At 45.4% G+C, this 15,188-nt stretch overlaps 1 protein-coding gene across 1 annotated transcript in view; it reads left to right on the top strand.

Moving 5' to 3' along the window:
- The window catches only part of LOC120838684 (solute carrier family 41 member 3-like), a 37,402-nt gene extending 27,926 nt beyond the window's left edge, over nucleotides 1-9,476 (top strand). The window contains exons 2-4 of the mRNA XM_040208707.3: nucleotides 106-415; nucleotides 8,849-8,956; nucleotides 9,276-9,476. Of these exons, the coding sequence (XP_040064641.3) occupies nucleotides 106-415; nucleotides 8,849-8,956; nucleotides 9,276-9,476 (619 nt within the window). The remainder of the gene's footprint in view (nucleotides 1-105; nucleotides 416-8,848; nucleotides 8,957-9,275) is intronic.
- The last annotated feature ends 5,712 nt before the right edge of the window (nucleotides 9,477-15,188 follow it).

Genomic DNA, 15,188 nt, shown 5'->3' with positions numbered 1-15,188 from the left:
AGCGCGGAAGCATCTACATGGTTACTGCTATCAATGAGCGTGCAGTTGAACCTGAAATTGAAATATTACTTTATTAAGAGCCGGTACCTTTTTCCTCTTTGACAGCCTCCAAAAGGATCTTCCGAACAACGGCATCTTCGAGCGTGAACTGGTCGTAGAGGACCTTCGCTTGCCTGCCTCCAGGGCCGCTTTCGTCAAGAAGCCACCAGCGGTCATTCTGGAGACTGGCGGAGGAGATGGAGAGCCTCGGAACGAACCACCGCCTCTAGACGTCTTGCGCCTCAGCGAATCCTCGTGCTTGCTAGATGTTCCACCTGAAGAGTCCTGTTCCGCATTCCTGTATCAGGTGTTCCCTACGTTCATGCTTGCTGGGGCCGGCATGGTTGCAGCGGGACTGCTGCTTGACATTGTGCAGGTGATCTTCTCTTTCTTCATCGGTGTTCAAGAAATTGTCTCAAATTTAATTTCGTCGTAAGGCAAGTCCAAACAGGATACTTCGAAGCGCGTGAAGCGAAAGAACACATGCATATGAAGTGAAATTTTGTGTCCGCCCGTCCGTCTTCTGTTTCGACACGAACCACGCAAGCATCACGACTTTCCTCCTCGCCTCCTCTGTTTTTTAGTGGCGTCCGTGCTCGTCAGGGTATGCCTGCTCATCTACTCTGTCGCGTCCCTCCGCGGCCGTCGCCATGAGAGGAAGATCGAAAACGTCCGGCCATTCATGTTCGGCTTGCGCAAAGACGCTTCGCCTCCTTGCCCTCGTATCCTTCCCTCCCATTTTTAGGGAGCTCAGACAACACTTTCTGGAAAACAAGGCCGTAGCGCTAATAGAGATGTCTTCATCAGCGAAAGCCGACGCTGAGCACAGATTGGACACGACCATTGCGTCAACGCTCGGCTCAAACCTGACTCGAAGTTGAGCGCTGACGCAGCACTCGTTTCCAACCTGTGTCCAGCGTTGGCCTTCGCTGGTGACGACAAAATGTCAGCCCTACGGCGCCCCGTCTTCCAGGCGGTGTTGGCTCAGACTTGAACAGTAGCGGAGGCCTTGCTGATAACCAGCTGAGCGTGTGAGTGTCTGTCCGGACCCACTTGAGGAGCACGCTCCAGGTCTCCGTCAAGAACGGAAACAAAAACAAAACTAAGCAAAAAAAAAAAAAAAATCTGAAGTTCAAAGCAGCAATACGACAGCTGCCTTGAATTCTTTGAAGGACTTTGGAATCAATCATGATCTTATATGTTTTCTTGTGATTTCCGTCTCCTATGGTGCCCTTGAAGCTTAGGCCTACGAGATAAGCCTAAACCACAATTCAAAAATGACTGCACATCAACTAATTTTTACGACGCACAGAAACTGAGACATACAGAATTTTTAACATGTTTAATTGATAGCAACCTGTTAGCATAGACACTATAGACCAGCGGTTCTTAACCATCGATGTTTCGCGGACACTTTGTGGATCGGCGGAGACGATGGAGGACCCCGTTCGGGGTGAGGGGAGGGAGAAGTTATAGGTTAAATATAATATGAATTGAATAAATGGATTTCAGTAAGGGCTAGTGTAAAGTAGACCTTTCTTTTTAACATGCACACGAGGAAACTAGGCCAAAAACTGAAACATTTATTCTCGACCTGGAAAAAAAACTTTTATTGCCGTGCTTGACAAATTAACGCGGACCCCTAGAATGCCTTCGAGGACCCCGGAGGGTCCCCGGACCCCCATTTGAGAACCACTGCTTTAGACTATTCTACTCATGGCCCTCTGGACGCTTCCATTCTTGTCCACTGGGCTGTGGCATGCGTTCTGGACATGCGCAGTAGCTCGATTTTACGGAATATTTGACACCGCGCAGGCATCGGCAGAACAGTAACTCGGCCTTTTCCGCCTCAGTGGTTATCAGCAAAAAGCCTTATACATGGAACGTCGAGCCTTTGCACGCAGACGGAAAGGATGATAATAACAATGCTAAGTGGTAAATATTACCTCTCGGCGTCGATTGAAATTTGTAACCCGATTATTGGCTAGCCTTTCATTGTATAATTAGATTAAATGATCGATTAATCTATCTCGTTCATTTCTATGCATACAAATTTTTTTAATCAAGATTACTTTTTTTTTTTGCTTTTGTTTAATACATGATGAGCGCCGCAATATAAGATTTTGATTATGAACCAACCTCGATGTATAGTTGGGGACAATTCAAAAACACTCTCACCATTTATTACTTCAACTGCATGCAAAGAGGTTCGTTGATATTCTTCGGCCAGAGTGACCCGACCTCCTTTGATACTTCACAATACTCTCTGATGATCTAAACTGACACTGGAACGGCATTGAAGTGGCCGGGGCGCGTGTAACTTTCTGCACTTGTCTGGAGTTAAAAATATCGTCTCTACAGTTTATTTTAGGTTAAAATTTTACCAAAAGTCTCTCCTTCATACACGTGTACTCGTCCACGTCTGTGTGGTGAAAGCGCTTATTTTTTACCTTCTTTGGGTTCATAAAAATTTTACAGATTATCCGGTTAATATTAATTAATCGCGATTAAAACATCCACCGGTTAATCGGTAGGTTAATCGATCGATTGCCCAGCCCTAGTAAGCAGTATTACAAAAAAAAATGTTACCGTTGGTTCTTTTTTTATTATTTTATTGTTATTTTATCGACTGGCAAGCAGGTTAAATACAGCAAACAAAATTTATGATGTAAACTTATGCCTGAAAAGAAGAGCAAATATCTCAACGACGAGATACAGACAGACTCGCTTAGCTTGGTTGACTGTAGCATTTTGCAGTGTTTCACAGTTCGGAAACTTTCGGACTCAGAATAATGTTTCTCTTTCGTGATCACTGTAGAACCTTCTTGAATAAGCTACCGATAACAACCTCAAACTACCTCACATTATCCTGGCAGTGCCAGAAGAACGTGAGGCTGTCATGCTGCCAGCTAGGCTAGGCAAACATTTGTTTTTCGTGTACTATTTTAGTGCAGGCTACGCGAAAGGGGGCGCTAATAGGACCTTTCTTCACCCCGAACTGTATGGCTCTGTAGTGTATTACTTGCATGCTCACATACATTTAGAGGGAGTTTTGCGCAGGTCTTGCTCAGGTCATCTGCCTGCGTGGGTCGCCAAGTTTTTGTCGAGAGTGCACTCTCCACAAAAACCGGGGGGACGCTTGAAGTGGTACGGAAACAAAATTCTGGAGCTCATTTCTTTGCTTTATTATGACGTAGGTAACAGTAGAACTTCAGAAACATCATTTTTTTTTTGTAAATTGCAAGAAAGCGTTTTTTTTAGTTGAATTAAATAATAATAAAAAAAAGCCTGGTTGTGGGTTAGGAAGCTTCAATGGAATGTCGTGACGGCATCGGCCTCCGACGTTCGCGACACTATGTGAGTGCGCTTACTAGTACAGATTACCTAGGCCAGAACGTAGTACCCAGAGTTTGATAAAGAAAACCAAAGCACAGTTGACCACCTTGGGTTCACTGCGCCAGTCAGTCGCTTCCACCAACGTTAATAAATTACCTCAGTTCTGGAACTCGCGCGGAAGAAGGTGCCCCACTTCACTCACTTCAGTGCGCCTCCCGTCGTTCAAAGAGCCATCTAGATTTTCGTTTGCAAACTGCGTGTTCCATGGAGCACCATAGAGCACGGTGGAACGCCATCTAGACGCTGCGCTTCGAAAGGTACGTATTCCATAGAATACACTGCCGTTACCATAACAGCCGTCCGGCGCGTCGAACGACGGGAGGCGAGTTGTGGTGAGTGAGGCGGGTACTGCTCGTGCATGCAGCGTCTATGAGCAGTTTCATAAGTGAGCTAATCTAATAACGTTGGCTTCCACTCGTTCTTTGACGTCACTGCACGTCAGGGGCTGACTAACTATCTTTTTCAACAAGGCGCGCGCTGCTTTTGATGTCGTTCTCGCCGAGGGAGGCCGACCTCGAAGTGACCCGGGTTGACGTCGCAGAGCTGTGTCGGTATCCGTTTTTGTGCACGGTAGTTTCTGTGTGACGATTCATGGGCTAACGTGTCTCAGCTCGGAGCGTGGAGCGAAAGCTTGGGCTACAGAACCTCCTGCGTTCGACTCCCACCCCCTGCCCGTTTCGATCTCGGTGAGTTTCGTACCGGCTCGCGTTCGTGTAATCATTACTGCGTGATGCACGTTAAAACCCCAGGTTACCGGTTGTACTGCGCGGGATAAATTTCTCATCTACAGCTAAGAGGAAAGTCACCTGCTGAGGCGTACTAGCATCAAAGCTGTATAAACATACAAGCAACACAATTAGGAGCGAGCCCGCTCCGGCCACGCGTGCGGTGGGCTCTAAAAGTTTAGAAAACCTTAGCCGGCTCGCAGTGATGTCGTCCTGTTTAAAGAGCAGCGATCTCGCGTCCGAAACCGACATTGCCGATGTCGCTATATCGGCCAAGTTGCGCAGCAGACGGCCCACTACGTGTTTTCATAGTGGGTGCGGCTCCGCTATCTCCCGGTGATATGCTACAGCCCTTGGGCACTCTGACTGAGCGAGGTGGTAACGTGTAGACGTCAGCAAGTGTCATCGCTCATAACTACGGTACGCTTGGCCATAAGGAGGCCGATGACGTCGCCGGCGTGTCGCGGGCGCGACGGGTTTACTCGAGAGGCGAACCGCGCTCTTCGATGGCTGATAGTAAAAGTGCTCGCCAGACTCGAACATTTAGAACGAAAAATACAGCCATCCGTTTGGAGTACAAGAATGCGATTGTCATTGGCAGATAGAGTTGGTCATGTTTCACTTTTTTCTGAACGTGAGAGGTATATTTTAAGTTTCGATTCAGTACCCCTTTAAGCTTCGCCTTTAAAGGGGTACTCCGCCGATTTTTGAGCTACCTCAACTAACTATACTTTCTGACTCCCCGGCCTTTACCCTTTCTGGTATGCTATTTAGTATCGTAAAATTCATAATAGTTATTGCGAAATCGGCAAATGAAAATCATGCAAAAACACATTCAAATATACCCGCCCTTTTCAGGGCCGTGACGTCATTGGAAGGTCAGCTTGCCAGTCGGGCGAGCAGTCTAAAAAATAGAATATGTCAATCATTTGTTCCGTGATGGAGCGCGGGGACTGGAGCGAGCTTCCAAAGCATTCATTTGACACCATGAAACTGATTCAAATCAGTTGGGAACAAATTCTTCAGCCCAAAGAGTGAACCCCTGCACTTCCAATGACGTCACTTTTTCATTGTTGCCAGTAGAGACTTTCAGTTTGAAAAACACGGTGAGGACCAAAATTGTAAATTCAATAACTTCGTGAAAAAAAATTATTTTGACCTAATATTTGGGATACTATTTTGGCGATGTTGTTTGGCGAGTTTAGCAAAATTTCAAGCAAATCGGGGACCATGAAGAAATCGGCGGAGTTCCCCTTTAGAGTGGAACGCGATTGCGTCATAAGGTTCCGTTCGCAAAGGCTTCTCAGATAAACCCGCGTTCGTTCCCCAGCCATGCAAGCGTGTGCCCGCAGCGTCACGTGTCACGTGACGCGTGATTTCAAACATGGCTTGGACGTCATCACCCTATCGACCCGCTAAATTTAGCGGGAACTGTTTCGCTAAACTTTCCGAAAAATTTAGCGGGATATGTTATACTACATTCGGCGTGAAATTTTTGCTCTAAATTTGTCAGAAAAATATTCGGGTTAATTTGGCGGGGAAAGTTTTTGCTAATTTTGGCGGGCAAAATTTTCGCTCAATTTAGCGGAAAATTTTTTCCGCCAAGTTTGGCGGGTCGATAAGGTCATGACGTTACAGCCAAGTGTAATGTCACACGTGGCTGCATGCGCCGCATCATGAACTTTTTGGTCCCGCCGACGCCGGATTTTCTTCGACACGAGTTCCTAAACGTGATCGCGTTAAAATATGGCGGCTGAAAGCAGTTCATGCCGTGCCATATGTCAGCTCAACGCACAACGCTCGGGATAAAGCAGGCCAGCATTGGCGTCAAAATGGTTTGCACCGAATTTTATCCACCACGCGTTCAAAACCTGCGGCAGTGTGTTGGCACAAGCGAGCTTCCAGAGGCTTAGCCCTTTTTGGGGAAGCAATGGAAGTACTACTTACTGTGCTTCCACCGCGCAAATCAACGTCCTTGAACGCCCAACGTCTAGGTCATGTCGGGGCCTTGAGCGGCTACTTTCGGTTTTGTCGGCCGCACCCCAAACAAAACTTTGAAGCGTGGATATCTTTAAAACTACGCACAATAACCAGAAAAAAATTACACCTTGCAATTCAGGGACGCTGACTGCGCTAAAAAGAGTCAAAATCCCAAAATCAAAACTACAGACCGGAGTTGCCCTTTAACCCAGATAGCGAAAAGTCATACCCCCAGTACTCTACATTACAGTACTTCTGCAGCATGAAGAATACAACTGACGCCCTGTTGCGTACCCGTCGTGGCATTTTACAGAAGTTGTAACGGGTTACTCACAGAAAGATAAAGAGGCATTGGGTCTAGTCGGTCGTTGGCTGAGAAAAATTCCACCAGTTTGTCTATTGTATGAAAGTAACACTCGACCCTGATCATCAGCCACTCATATCTCTCTGTAAGAAATCCATAGGCGAGATACCACCACGTCCCCAGATATTTTTTTTTTTTTATTTCTTTACTAAAATACGATTTCACGATACAGCACGTTCCAGACAAGAAACTGTTAGCTGCAGTCATGCTGTCAAAAGCACCCGTCAATGAAGGGTCGAAAGGCGCCACTGCTGGCATCGATTCATGCAACCAGTGTCCTTTGGGACTCGGTGTCAGCTGCGACCTTGACGAGGTTGACCGAGAAAGCCGGAGAAGATACGGTATTGCTACAGGTAATTCTGGCAGTTGCCAAGAACTTGCCCTTCAAAAAAGTTTTCAAGTCATTAGAGTCGTATTCAACGGTAATACAAGAAATTATGTTAAAAGGAAACAGTGTCGTAGTAACACAAAACATGCGTACGGAAATGCTGGAACGTTTGCATGACGGAGATCAAGGAATGACAAAAAGTAAAGCTAAAGAATGCAGACTTATCTTTTGGCTGGGCTAAATGCAGACAGAATTTTGACGACAAGCAGCTACTCAGCTTGCCGGCGTTAAGCTTACGCACAAGCAAGTGAATGCGAGACAACCCAGAACTTCCAAGAAGCCGTGTGGGAACTGATGTATTTGAGTTTGCGGGAAAGTCGTATTTAATTGCGTTTGATGCATACTCCAATTATCCGAAAGCCGAAAGATTAGAGAACCTGATAGCCAGAACGTTGATTGAGAAGCTCAAAGCTATATTTGCTATACACGGGATGCCGTTGGTACTTACTTCTGAAAATGGTCAGCAGATCTCATCACACGAATTCAAAGCGTTCGCGTCTTTCAATTACCTCGAACACATAGCCTCCAAACACAGATTCCCACTCTTGAACAGTCTAGCTAACAGAATTTTAAGAAGGCCAGTTCTGCTGGTGAGGGCAAGTGGCTTCTGCTCCTAAAATATAGATCAACACCTCTTGAGAATGATCGCTCACCGAGCGAAATACTTACGAACTGAAATTTACGATAAAGGTCGCCCAACTTCTCTTGTATGGAAAAACACGTAAGAAAGAAACATTAACAGCTAAGCAGCGCATATCTTTTGTGTGAACTTCACCCTGGCGACATTGTAAGGATGAAGAATGCTGGAACATCTGAGCAAAAAGCGAAGGTAATTCGCAAGGTTGCACCGAGTTCTTTTCGAGTCTAAACAGAGAACAATCATACATTTCGCAGGAACAGGCAGCAACTGCATTACGGACACAAGAGAATTTTGAACTAGATACAGACGCCACGGACAGCGAAATTGAAGACTTTTTTTATTCGAACCCAGCGCAACACATATTCTGCCAGCCCGACACCACCAGAACTACAAATGCAGCACCTGGAGCTTCTAGTGCTACACCCAGTTCACAGGACATCCCAATAAAATCTTCCAGACAACGCAGGCCGCAAACTAGGCTGCCCTACGACGAAAACTTTGAATAGATCGTCTAAGTTTCAATTTTTTTTGCTTTGTTTCGGCGTGTGTAGTGCGTGTTATCTTTAACGTGTTTTCTTTACAATTTTCTGGGCAGTGTTTTAGTGTTACTTTTTATGTGGATACGTATACCAGTTTTTTTTTCTCCTTTCTAAAAAAAAAAGATTTATTGTATATCAGTCTGGCAACCATATGCTCCCTCATCTATAATGACGTGACACCGATAAATATAGGAACTATTGCTGTCAATGGGGGGGGGGGGGGGGACATGTTGGTCGTGCCTCTCCTTTTCGTTTGGTACAAGTATTGGGTGTTGTAGTCTCAAGTGGCAATACTGCTCCGGGGAAAAAAACGTACAGAACATGAAGGGAAATTAGGTCATGCCTTATCAAGGGAGGTCTGGTATCATCATTCTTAATACTACTTTTTAGGCAGGTTCAGTTTCATCCTGTAAGTATGTCCTCATTCATTGCTACTAGATGCTTATCTTTGTGGCAATAATGCTCTAATTGACAGTAAAACTGTTTATAAAAACGTGGTGCCCATCACCTTAAAATATCAATGGGCTTGACTACATTGTCTAGCCACCTTCGGTCGCAGTACCATGTAAACTGCGATGTTTTGGCACTTTTTTTTTCTCCCACGCAATCATTCCATCTGTTTGCCTGAGTATGTATATTCTGTTCCTCGAACATGCTTCGATCTCGGCATGATTAACTATGGCATCCAGAGTGTGCTTTATTCTGCTCAAGGCCATCTTTCTTACCCCTTCTTAAACTACGTCGCCCAAATCCTGACGACGAGAACTGATTTTGCAGTCCTGGCAAGTCTTCATCGATGTTTCCCAACTCTTCGTTCTGGTGCCTGCACTGCTGGGTCTCAAAGGAAACCTGGAGATGACGCTGGCCTCGAGGCTATCAACACAGGTGCGTGAAGTCTAGCGTTTATTTCAGTCACCTAGGTATCCGCACTAGAATAAGTGGCGCATACTGTCAAGCCAGAAGAACGCCAAGGAATACTGAAAAAAGTGTTGAGATAGAGAAATCCGTCCATTTTCTCCGTAATGTTTGCAACTACCAGGCGTTGATTCTAGTTCACACTTTCTCGGTCTTAAGGACAAAAAAGTTTTTATTTACAGATATGTTGCCGGTGTGCAAAATCAAAACGCAAACTAGAATTAGAAAAAAAAAAAAAAGATTAGCACTGCCTTATCCTTATGTGACCTTTTTTTTCGTAAAATTTTAGGCCCACCTAGGAAAAATGGATTCTCTGATGGAAGTCCTCAACATCACCTGCGGTAACATGGCCTTGCTTCAGGTAACACACCCACAAAAACTATACGGCCACAGCACAAATGAGTGGGGTATCGCAACCAGCCGCCATCTACAAGTGTTGGGCGACAACGGTTCTGGCACTTGTTTAAACGCAGAGAAGGGAAATTATTGATTGTACCAATTTTCAGTAGCCCACTCGTGGATGATCCCTTGCTTTCTGATTTAGTGCACTAACAGCTTCTTTAGGAAGGCACCGTCCCGCACATGTATGCGGTAATCTCAGTCGTAGGTTTGTGCTCACAGGTGGTTTCATGCAAGGTATGGCCTTGCATGAAACCATCAGGTGACAACGGGATATGTCGTTTGAGATGAGCAATTCGATTGTCCCTTGCGTGTCTTCTTCTTTACACATATAGTTCTTGCAATTGTGCCGATGACAATACGATTTAAGAAGGATGTTGTCTCCCCAGGGTAAGCCGCAAGCCAAACAACCATTGGTACCATGGCATACCAGGTGAAATGACGGCCAGTTGAAACAAAAAAAAAACAACTAAATTTCAACCCTCGCGTTGTTTTTTTTTTTCGTTTTATGCCTGATTGCGTCTATGTGGCTGTTCAGTGTAACTTCTACAGTCCTTATTATTAAGTAGTTTTTTTGTTGTTTAATTCAGTGGTTCTCAAATGGGGTTCCGCGGACCCTTTGGGGTCCGAGAAGGCATTGTAGGGGTCCGCGAGGCCTTGCCTCATCAGTCAAGCCCGGTAATAAAAGTTGCCTTTTTTTCAGATTGAGAAGAAACATTCCAATTTTCGGGAAAGATCTCTCGTGTGAGTGTCAATGAGAGAAGTCTACTTCACACTAGCCCTTAGTTATATCCAAATATTAAATCATTATCATAATTAACCTATACCTTTTCCTTCCTCCCGTCATGAACCGGGTCCTCCATCATCTGCGCCGATCCAGAAGGGGTCCGCGAAACATCAATGGTTGAGAACCACTGGTTTAAAAGGATACTGAACCAAGGAATTTCGTGTCCATAATAAGTGGCGCACGTTCTTTCCACGAGCCAGCAGCCGCCGGTGTGCGCGAGCACACGCAACAAAAATGACGTCAAAGGCCTCCATTCGCGGTTGAGATGACAGTGAAATGTATGGGCTTCGGGCCAAAGGAGAATAAAAACAAGTTTTTCATCTACACAGTAGTGTCTTGCGTAAAAGGTAAGCAATTAATTTGTCTAACAAGCACGTAGCTTTCACTTGTAGAGATGAAAAGCCTGGCTTTATTCTCCTTTGGCCCGAAGGCCATGCATTTCACTGTCCTCTTAAGGGCGAATGGAGGTCTTTGACGTCATTTTCGCTGCGTGTGCTCGCGCACACCGGCTGCTGCTGGCTCGTGGAAAGAATGTGCGCCACTTATTACGGGTACTAAATTCTTTGGTTCAGTTTAAGTGTTCAGTATATCTTTGTTTCTGGGTTCCTCCGAGCAGTTTTAAATCGTTTTTTCCCCCGACCTGCTTCGTAGTGCCAGTCCTTGGTGGTGGGTGCCATGGCCTCGCTGTATGCTATCGTCACTTCCCTGGTTGTTTTTTCCGAAGACATTTCGCTGAGGCATGGGATTCTCGTCCTGAGTAGCGCCGTGATCACTGTGTCGGTGGCGAGCTTTATCTTGGGTAAGTGCTCGAAAACATGTTAGTCCAAAATAAGGGCTGTGGTTCCGTAGTACTCTGCTGCAGATGACGTCGGAATTGCTTGTCTTTTCTGACGGTTACGTGCCGTGGATTAAATTGCGCCGAACCATATAGCGGGTGAATAAGCATATCAAATGTCGGGCGCGGTCATACTACGTCGCCTTTTCTGTTCATCTAAGTTTTCTTCAGTTCGCTTCTTGCACTTGTGCAGCATTGTGAAGGTTGCGACACATCCAGTGAGCGCCTCTCGCCCCACCCGCGCATGCATTCTTTAAGGAGATGACAATGGCACGCGTACCTCACTCTCCCGCTCATTCGCATGTGTTTCAATGTGACGACCGGAATATTTCAGAGGAGTTGCTTACAGGACTGCTACCACATTTAACAATATATCGTGTGATAGGAAACAGATTATAGCGGGGCGAAGGATTACAGATTTGTAAGAGACCCATATCAAAGATATGCCTGTTATGGTTTTCATCCCGCAATATACGAAAGAAAACTGAGACTTTCTTCATGAAACTGCTCCTAGATGGCTATGCCAATGATTATATTTAACGCAGAATGTGTTTACGGGCTGTATTTCGTGCGAAAGGTGTCGCACTCGAGTGTTACGAAAAACCGTTTCGCACATCTGGAACAAGACAACATAAAGCACACGGACACTATAGAGGGTAATGCATGAGCATAGAAAAGAATGCATTTTTAATTATAATTAATCTTACGTATTCATATTAAGGTTAATTAATTGTAAAACGCGATATATACCAAGTGGCTCAGTGGAAACCCAACCCACGACCGTGGGATCCGCAGCTCAACGCCTTTTGTCGGCGTCACGAGAGATGAAACAAAGCACGAACAGCAGAGCCAAGTATAACGCACGGGAGCCTGCGTGAACAGGCGACCGTTGGCGCTCACAGCTATAGTCGGTTGCAAGCTAAGAAAAAACCGGAAATGCCTCTCAGAGGAAAATGTAATCCTACGCCGAGAAACGCCAGCCAATCGTTTTCTTGACGTCACAATTCTGTGGACCAATCGCGATCCTTTTAAAAAAAAAAAAAAAAAAAAAAAGAAGCTCAACATGGCTGCTTTTAGCAACGCGACGCTAGTTTCTCGTGACAATTATTCTGCTTTTTTGCACCGTGTTTTACGTGCCCGAGGTTACGCCACGAAATCTTAATGGTATCGGCTTGCGTTTGCAGCAGTTTTTGCGCGACAACGTGAGAATCCAGCGACGCTATCGCCAACGAAAATTTCGAAGCGGGCGCGAGGCTTAGCACTGCTGAGAGGTGAGAAGCTACGCCGGACGTCGTCTGCTTCGTTGGATTGTGCTTCTTGAAGAACCGCTTTGGTGTCGCCGGTAAGGCTGCACCAGGCTGTTTCGTCCAAGAAGAATCAGAGGAATCGCTTTCCGATGTCACCTCAGTGGGATCCACGACGGAAGACAAGGAGAGCGGGGCGCGGTGGTGGTGTCGATGACTTGGGAGGGTGCCGATTTGTCAAAACCCGAAAAGTATAATTATTCTTGTTTTCTATTCATCCAACAAAATAAAGGCACACATTTCGTGCGCAAAGCCCACAAAACTAAGTAAATCACTCAATATTTATTATTTGCAGGAACTATAAGTGCTTCGCTTTCCCCAGCGGCTTTCCCTCAATCGAAGCAGATCGAAGGCGCTGGAAGACGGTATGTTAGACAGTATCTTGGACAGAAAATGAATTGAGAAGACGGTACATTGGACATGACTTTCTTTCTTTACTAAACAGCTATTTCGTTGACAAAAACGTATTCTAACTTATTTAAATGTCCTGAATGAATTAAATGAATAATGTGGTAGTTTAAGACACGTTTCCTGGAGGAAGAAAAAGCAACGTTGCTAGCGAACTACTTTCTCGACGGCGGAGGCACTTCAGATGGGCGCAATGCGCTTGTGGGTGGAGCTAAAAGATTGTTCTCAGGTTGCATCCGACTATAGCTCTCGATTGACAAAGCCTAGCTCCACACGTGACGTCATCAAAATGAGGCTACGAAAGCGGCGCGTCTGCGACCGCCGTCGCTTGTGTTCCTCTGCTGTTTATCCTCCGCATAAACCCGGCTGCAACGATCGCCAGACGCGACCATGAAATGGCATTCTAGCGTTCTATTCTGCACAAACCACGGTTTAATACAAGCGTCTGTCGATGTGCGTTAAAAAGCGACCGAAAGAACTAAAACAAAAATATAAAGTTTTTTTCAGTTTTTATTTTTTTTTTTTTCTTGCATAGCGCGTCCGCGAGAAAAGTGGGTGAGCGTCATGACGAACGATTAAAACGCCAACGAAAAATATTCCCTTCAGCAAGCCAGGTGCACTGCTCAAAATTGGAGAGGTAAGTGCGTTCCGAAGCGAAATGACGGAAACATACCTGAACAAACCTGATGCGAGACGAACTCGATGCATACATCAAAACGCATCAAAACGCGAAAATGAGCAAACCAATTTAGATCGAGCAAAATAGTTGGCGTGGGACGCTAGGTTTACGCCAGTCCCGCTACGAAAGCCAACATCCGCACAGTGCTTCCGAAGTACTTGCGACAGTTGTTTCTTGCAAACTACATCGGTATCTCCCGCTTAACACCTCGACGAACGCAAAGCGACTCGACTCGACTTATAAAAATACAGAACCGAAATTTGGGTTTTGCGAAATGAGGCCACACAAGCGTTAAACGGGACGCTACGAACTCCAAAACCTCACTCATACATCGATATCCAAACGCCTGGCCGTATTTTTAGAAAAGAAGGGTGCGATCAAGCGAGGACCCTGACGTCACCATTTTCCTGGAAAAGTTGAGAATGAAAGGAAGCTGCTTTTCCCCTCCTCGCTTCGGTTCACCAGCTTGACGGGACGAAGCGAGGAGGAGAGGGAATGAAAATCGTGACGTCACATGTCTCGTCGGCCACGTTCAGTTGCACATTTCTTTTCCAAAAATATGGCCATCCGTTAGTGATATCGCTGTATGAGTGGTGGTTTTGCGTTCTGCAACATCCTGCCTATCGCTCCAGCACTGTTTTGTGAGCTCGAAATTTCAGTTCAGTATCCCTTGAAGGAATCAAGGTGCCACGTGCACCCCCCCCCCCCCCCCCCCCCCCCCCCCCGAAAGAGGCATATCCCAAGTATTTACCACGAGACTTCATTCTACTTCGTTCAACAGCGTTATAAACAATTAAACAGCACCTTCAGCTCTAAATACTCCTCGAGCGGGTTGAAAAGTTACATTCGAGAGAGCACGTTCGATTGCACTCTCGACGTTGTGCTTTTGCTCCGTGACGACGGAGAGGCTGGTCGCCGAAGCACCGATATACCAGATTCGCAAAGACAGCAGATGGCTGTCTTCGCTGTCTCAGCGAGTTTACACGGCAGTAGATGGCGGAAACTGCACCTCTCAACCCAGAGGGAAAACCCTCGAGCAGGGATGGGCAAAATACATGCAAATATGTATCAAAATACAAATACAAAATACTTCGTCAAAAATGTATTTATTTACAAATCTGATTGCATTTCCAAAAAAGCATTTAAGTACAACATACAAATACAACCAAATGTATTTGGTCTCCTCCAAATACTTTTCCAAATACATTCCTCAAATTTTGCGTCAGCGACTTCAGGGCACCTGAATAAAATCACAAAAAAAATGTAATCAGCTTGGACGTAATAGGTGAAAAAAGTACAGAGCTTCAAGCAGCTTTTTTTGTCGATTATATTTTGATATAAACCAACAAAAAACCAAGACGACCAAGACGCGAAGCACTAGCTAGAGAATTTTTTATTGTTACAGCTCGCACCAGTTACGAAACTCTGGACGACCCGCGCGTTTAGAATGTTCCAGACAAAAATATAGATGGAAATCAGGCTGGAAAGCATCACAAGTTGTCACAGGCACTTATTTAGCCAGTCTGCCTGTGAACCTCGATTTGGTCCCTATTCTTGCCCTGGACTAGCACCGTAATAACCAAGTCACTATACGCTTGTGCTTGGTTGAGAGACACTACATTCGGTGCAGAACGTAGTTTTCTTCCTGCTCTGGACAGTGTCAATAAATTTGAGGGATGTATTTTCGCTCACAAAATTGTATTTAATTACAATTGTATTTGAAATACCCACGTTTTAGTGTTTAAATACACACTTCAAATACATTACCCAATTTGTAATTAAATACAAAT

Source organism: Ixodes scapularis, unplaced genomic scaffold (assembly GCF_016920785.2).
Source record: "Ixodes scapularis isolate PalLabHiFi unplaced genomic scaffold, ASM1692078v2 PGA_scaffold2__306_contigs__length_199485367, whole genome shotgun sequence".
NCBI lineage: Eukaryota > Metazoa > Arthropoda > Arachnida > Ixodida > Ixodidae > Ixodes > Ixodes scapularis.
Note: the sequence above shows the minus strand (reverse complement) of the source record. Positions and strands in the feature narration are given on the sequence as shown.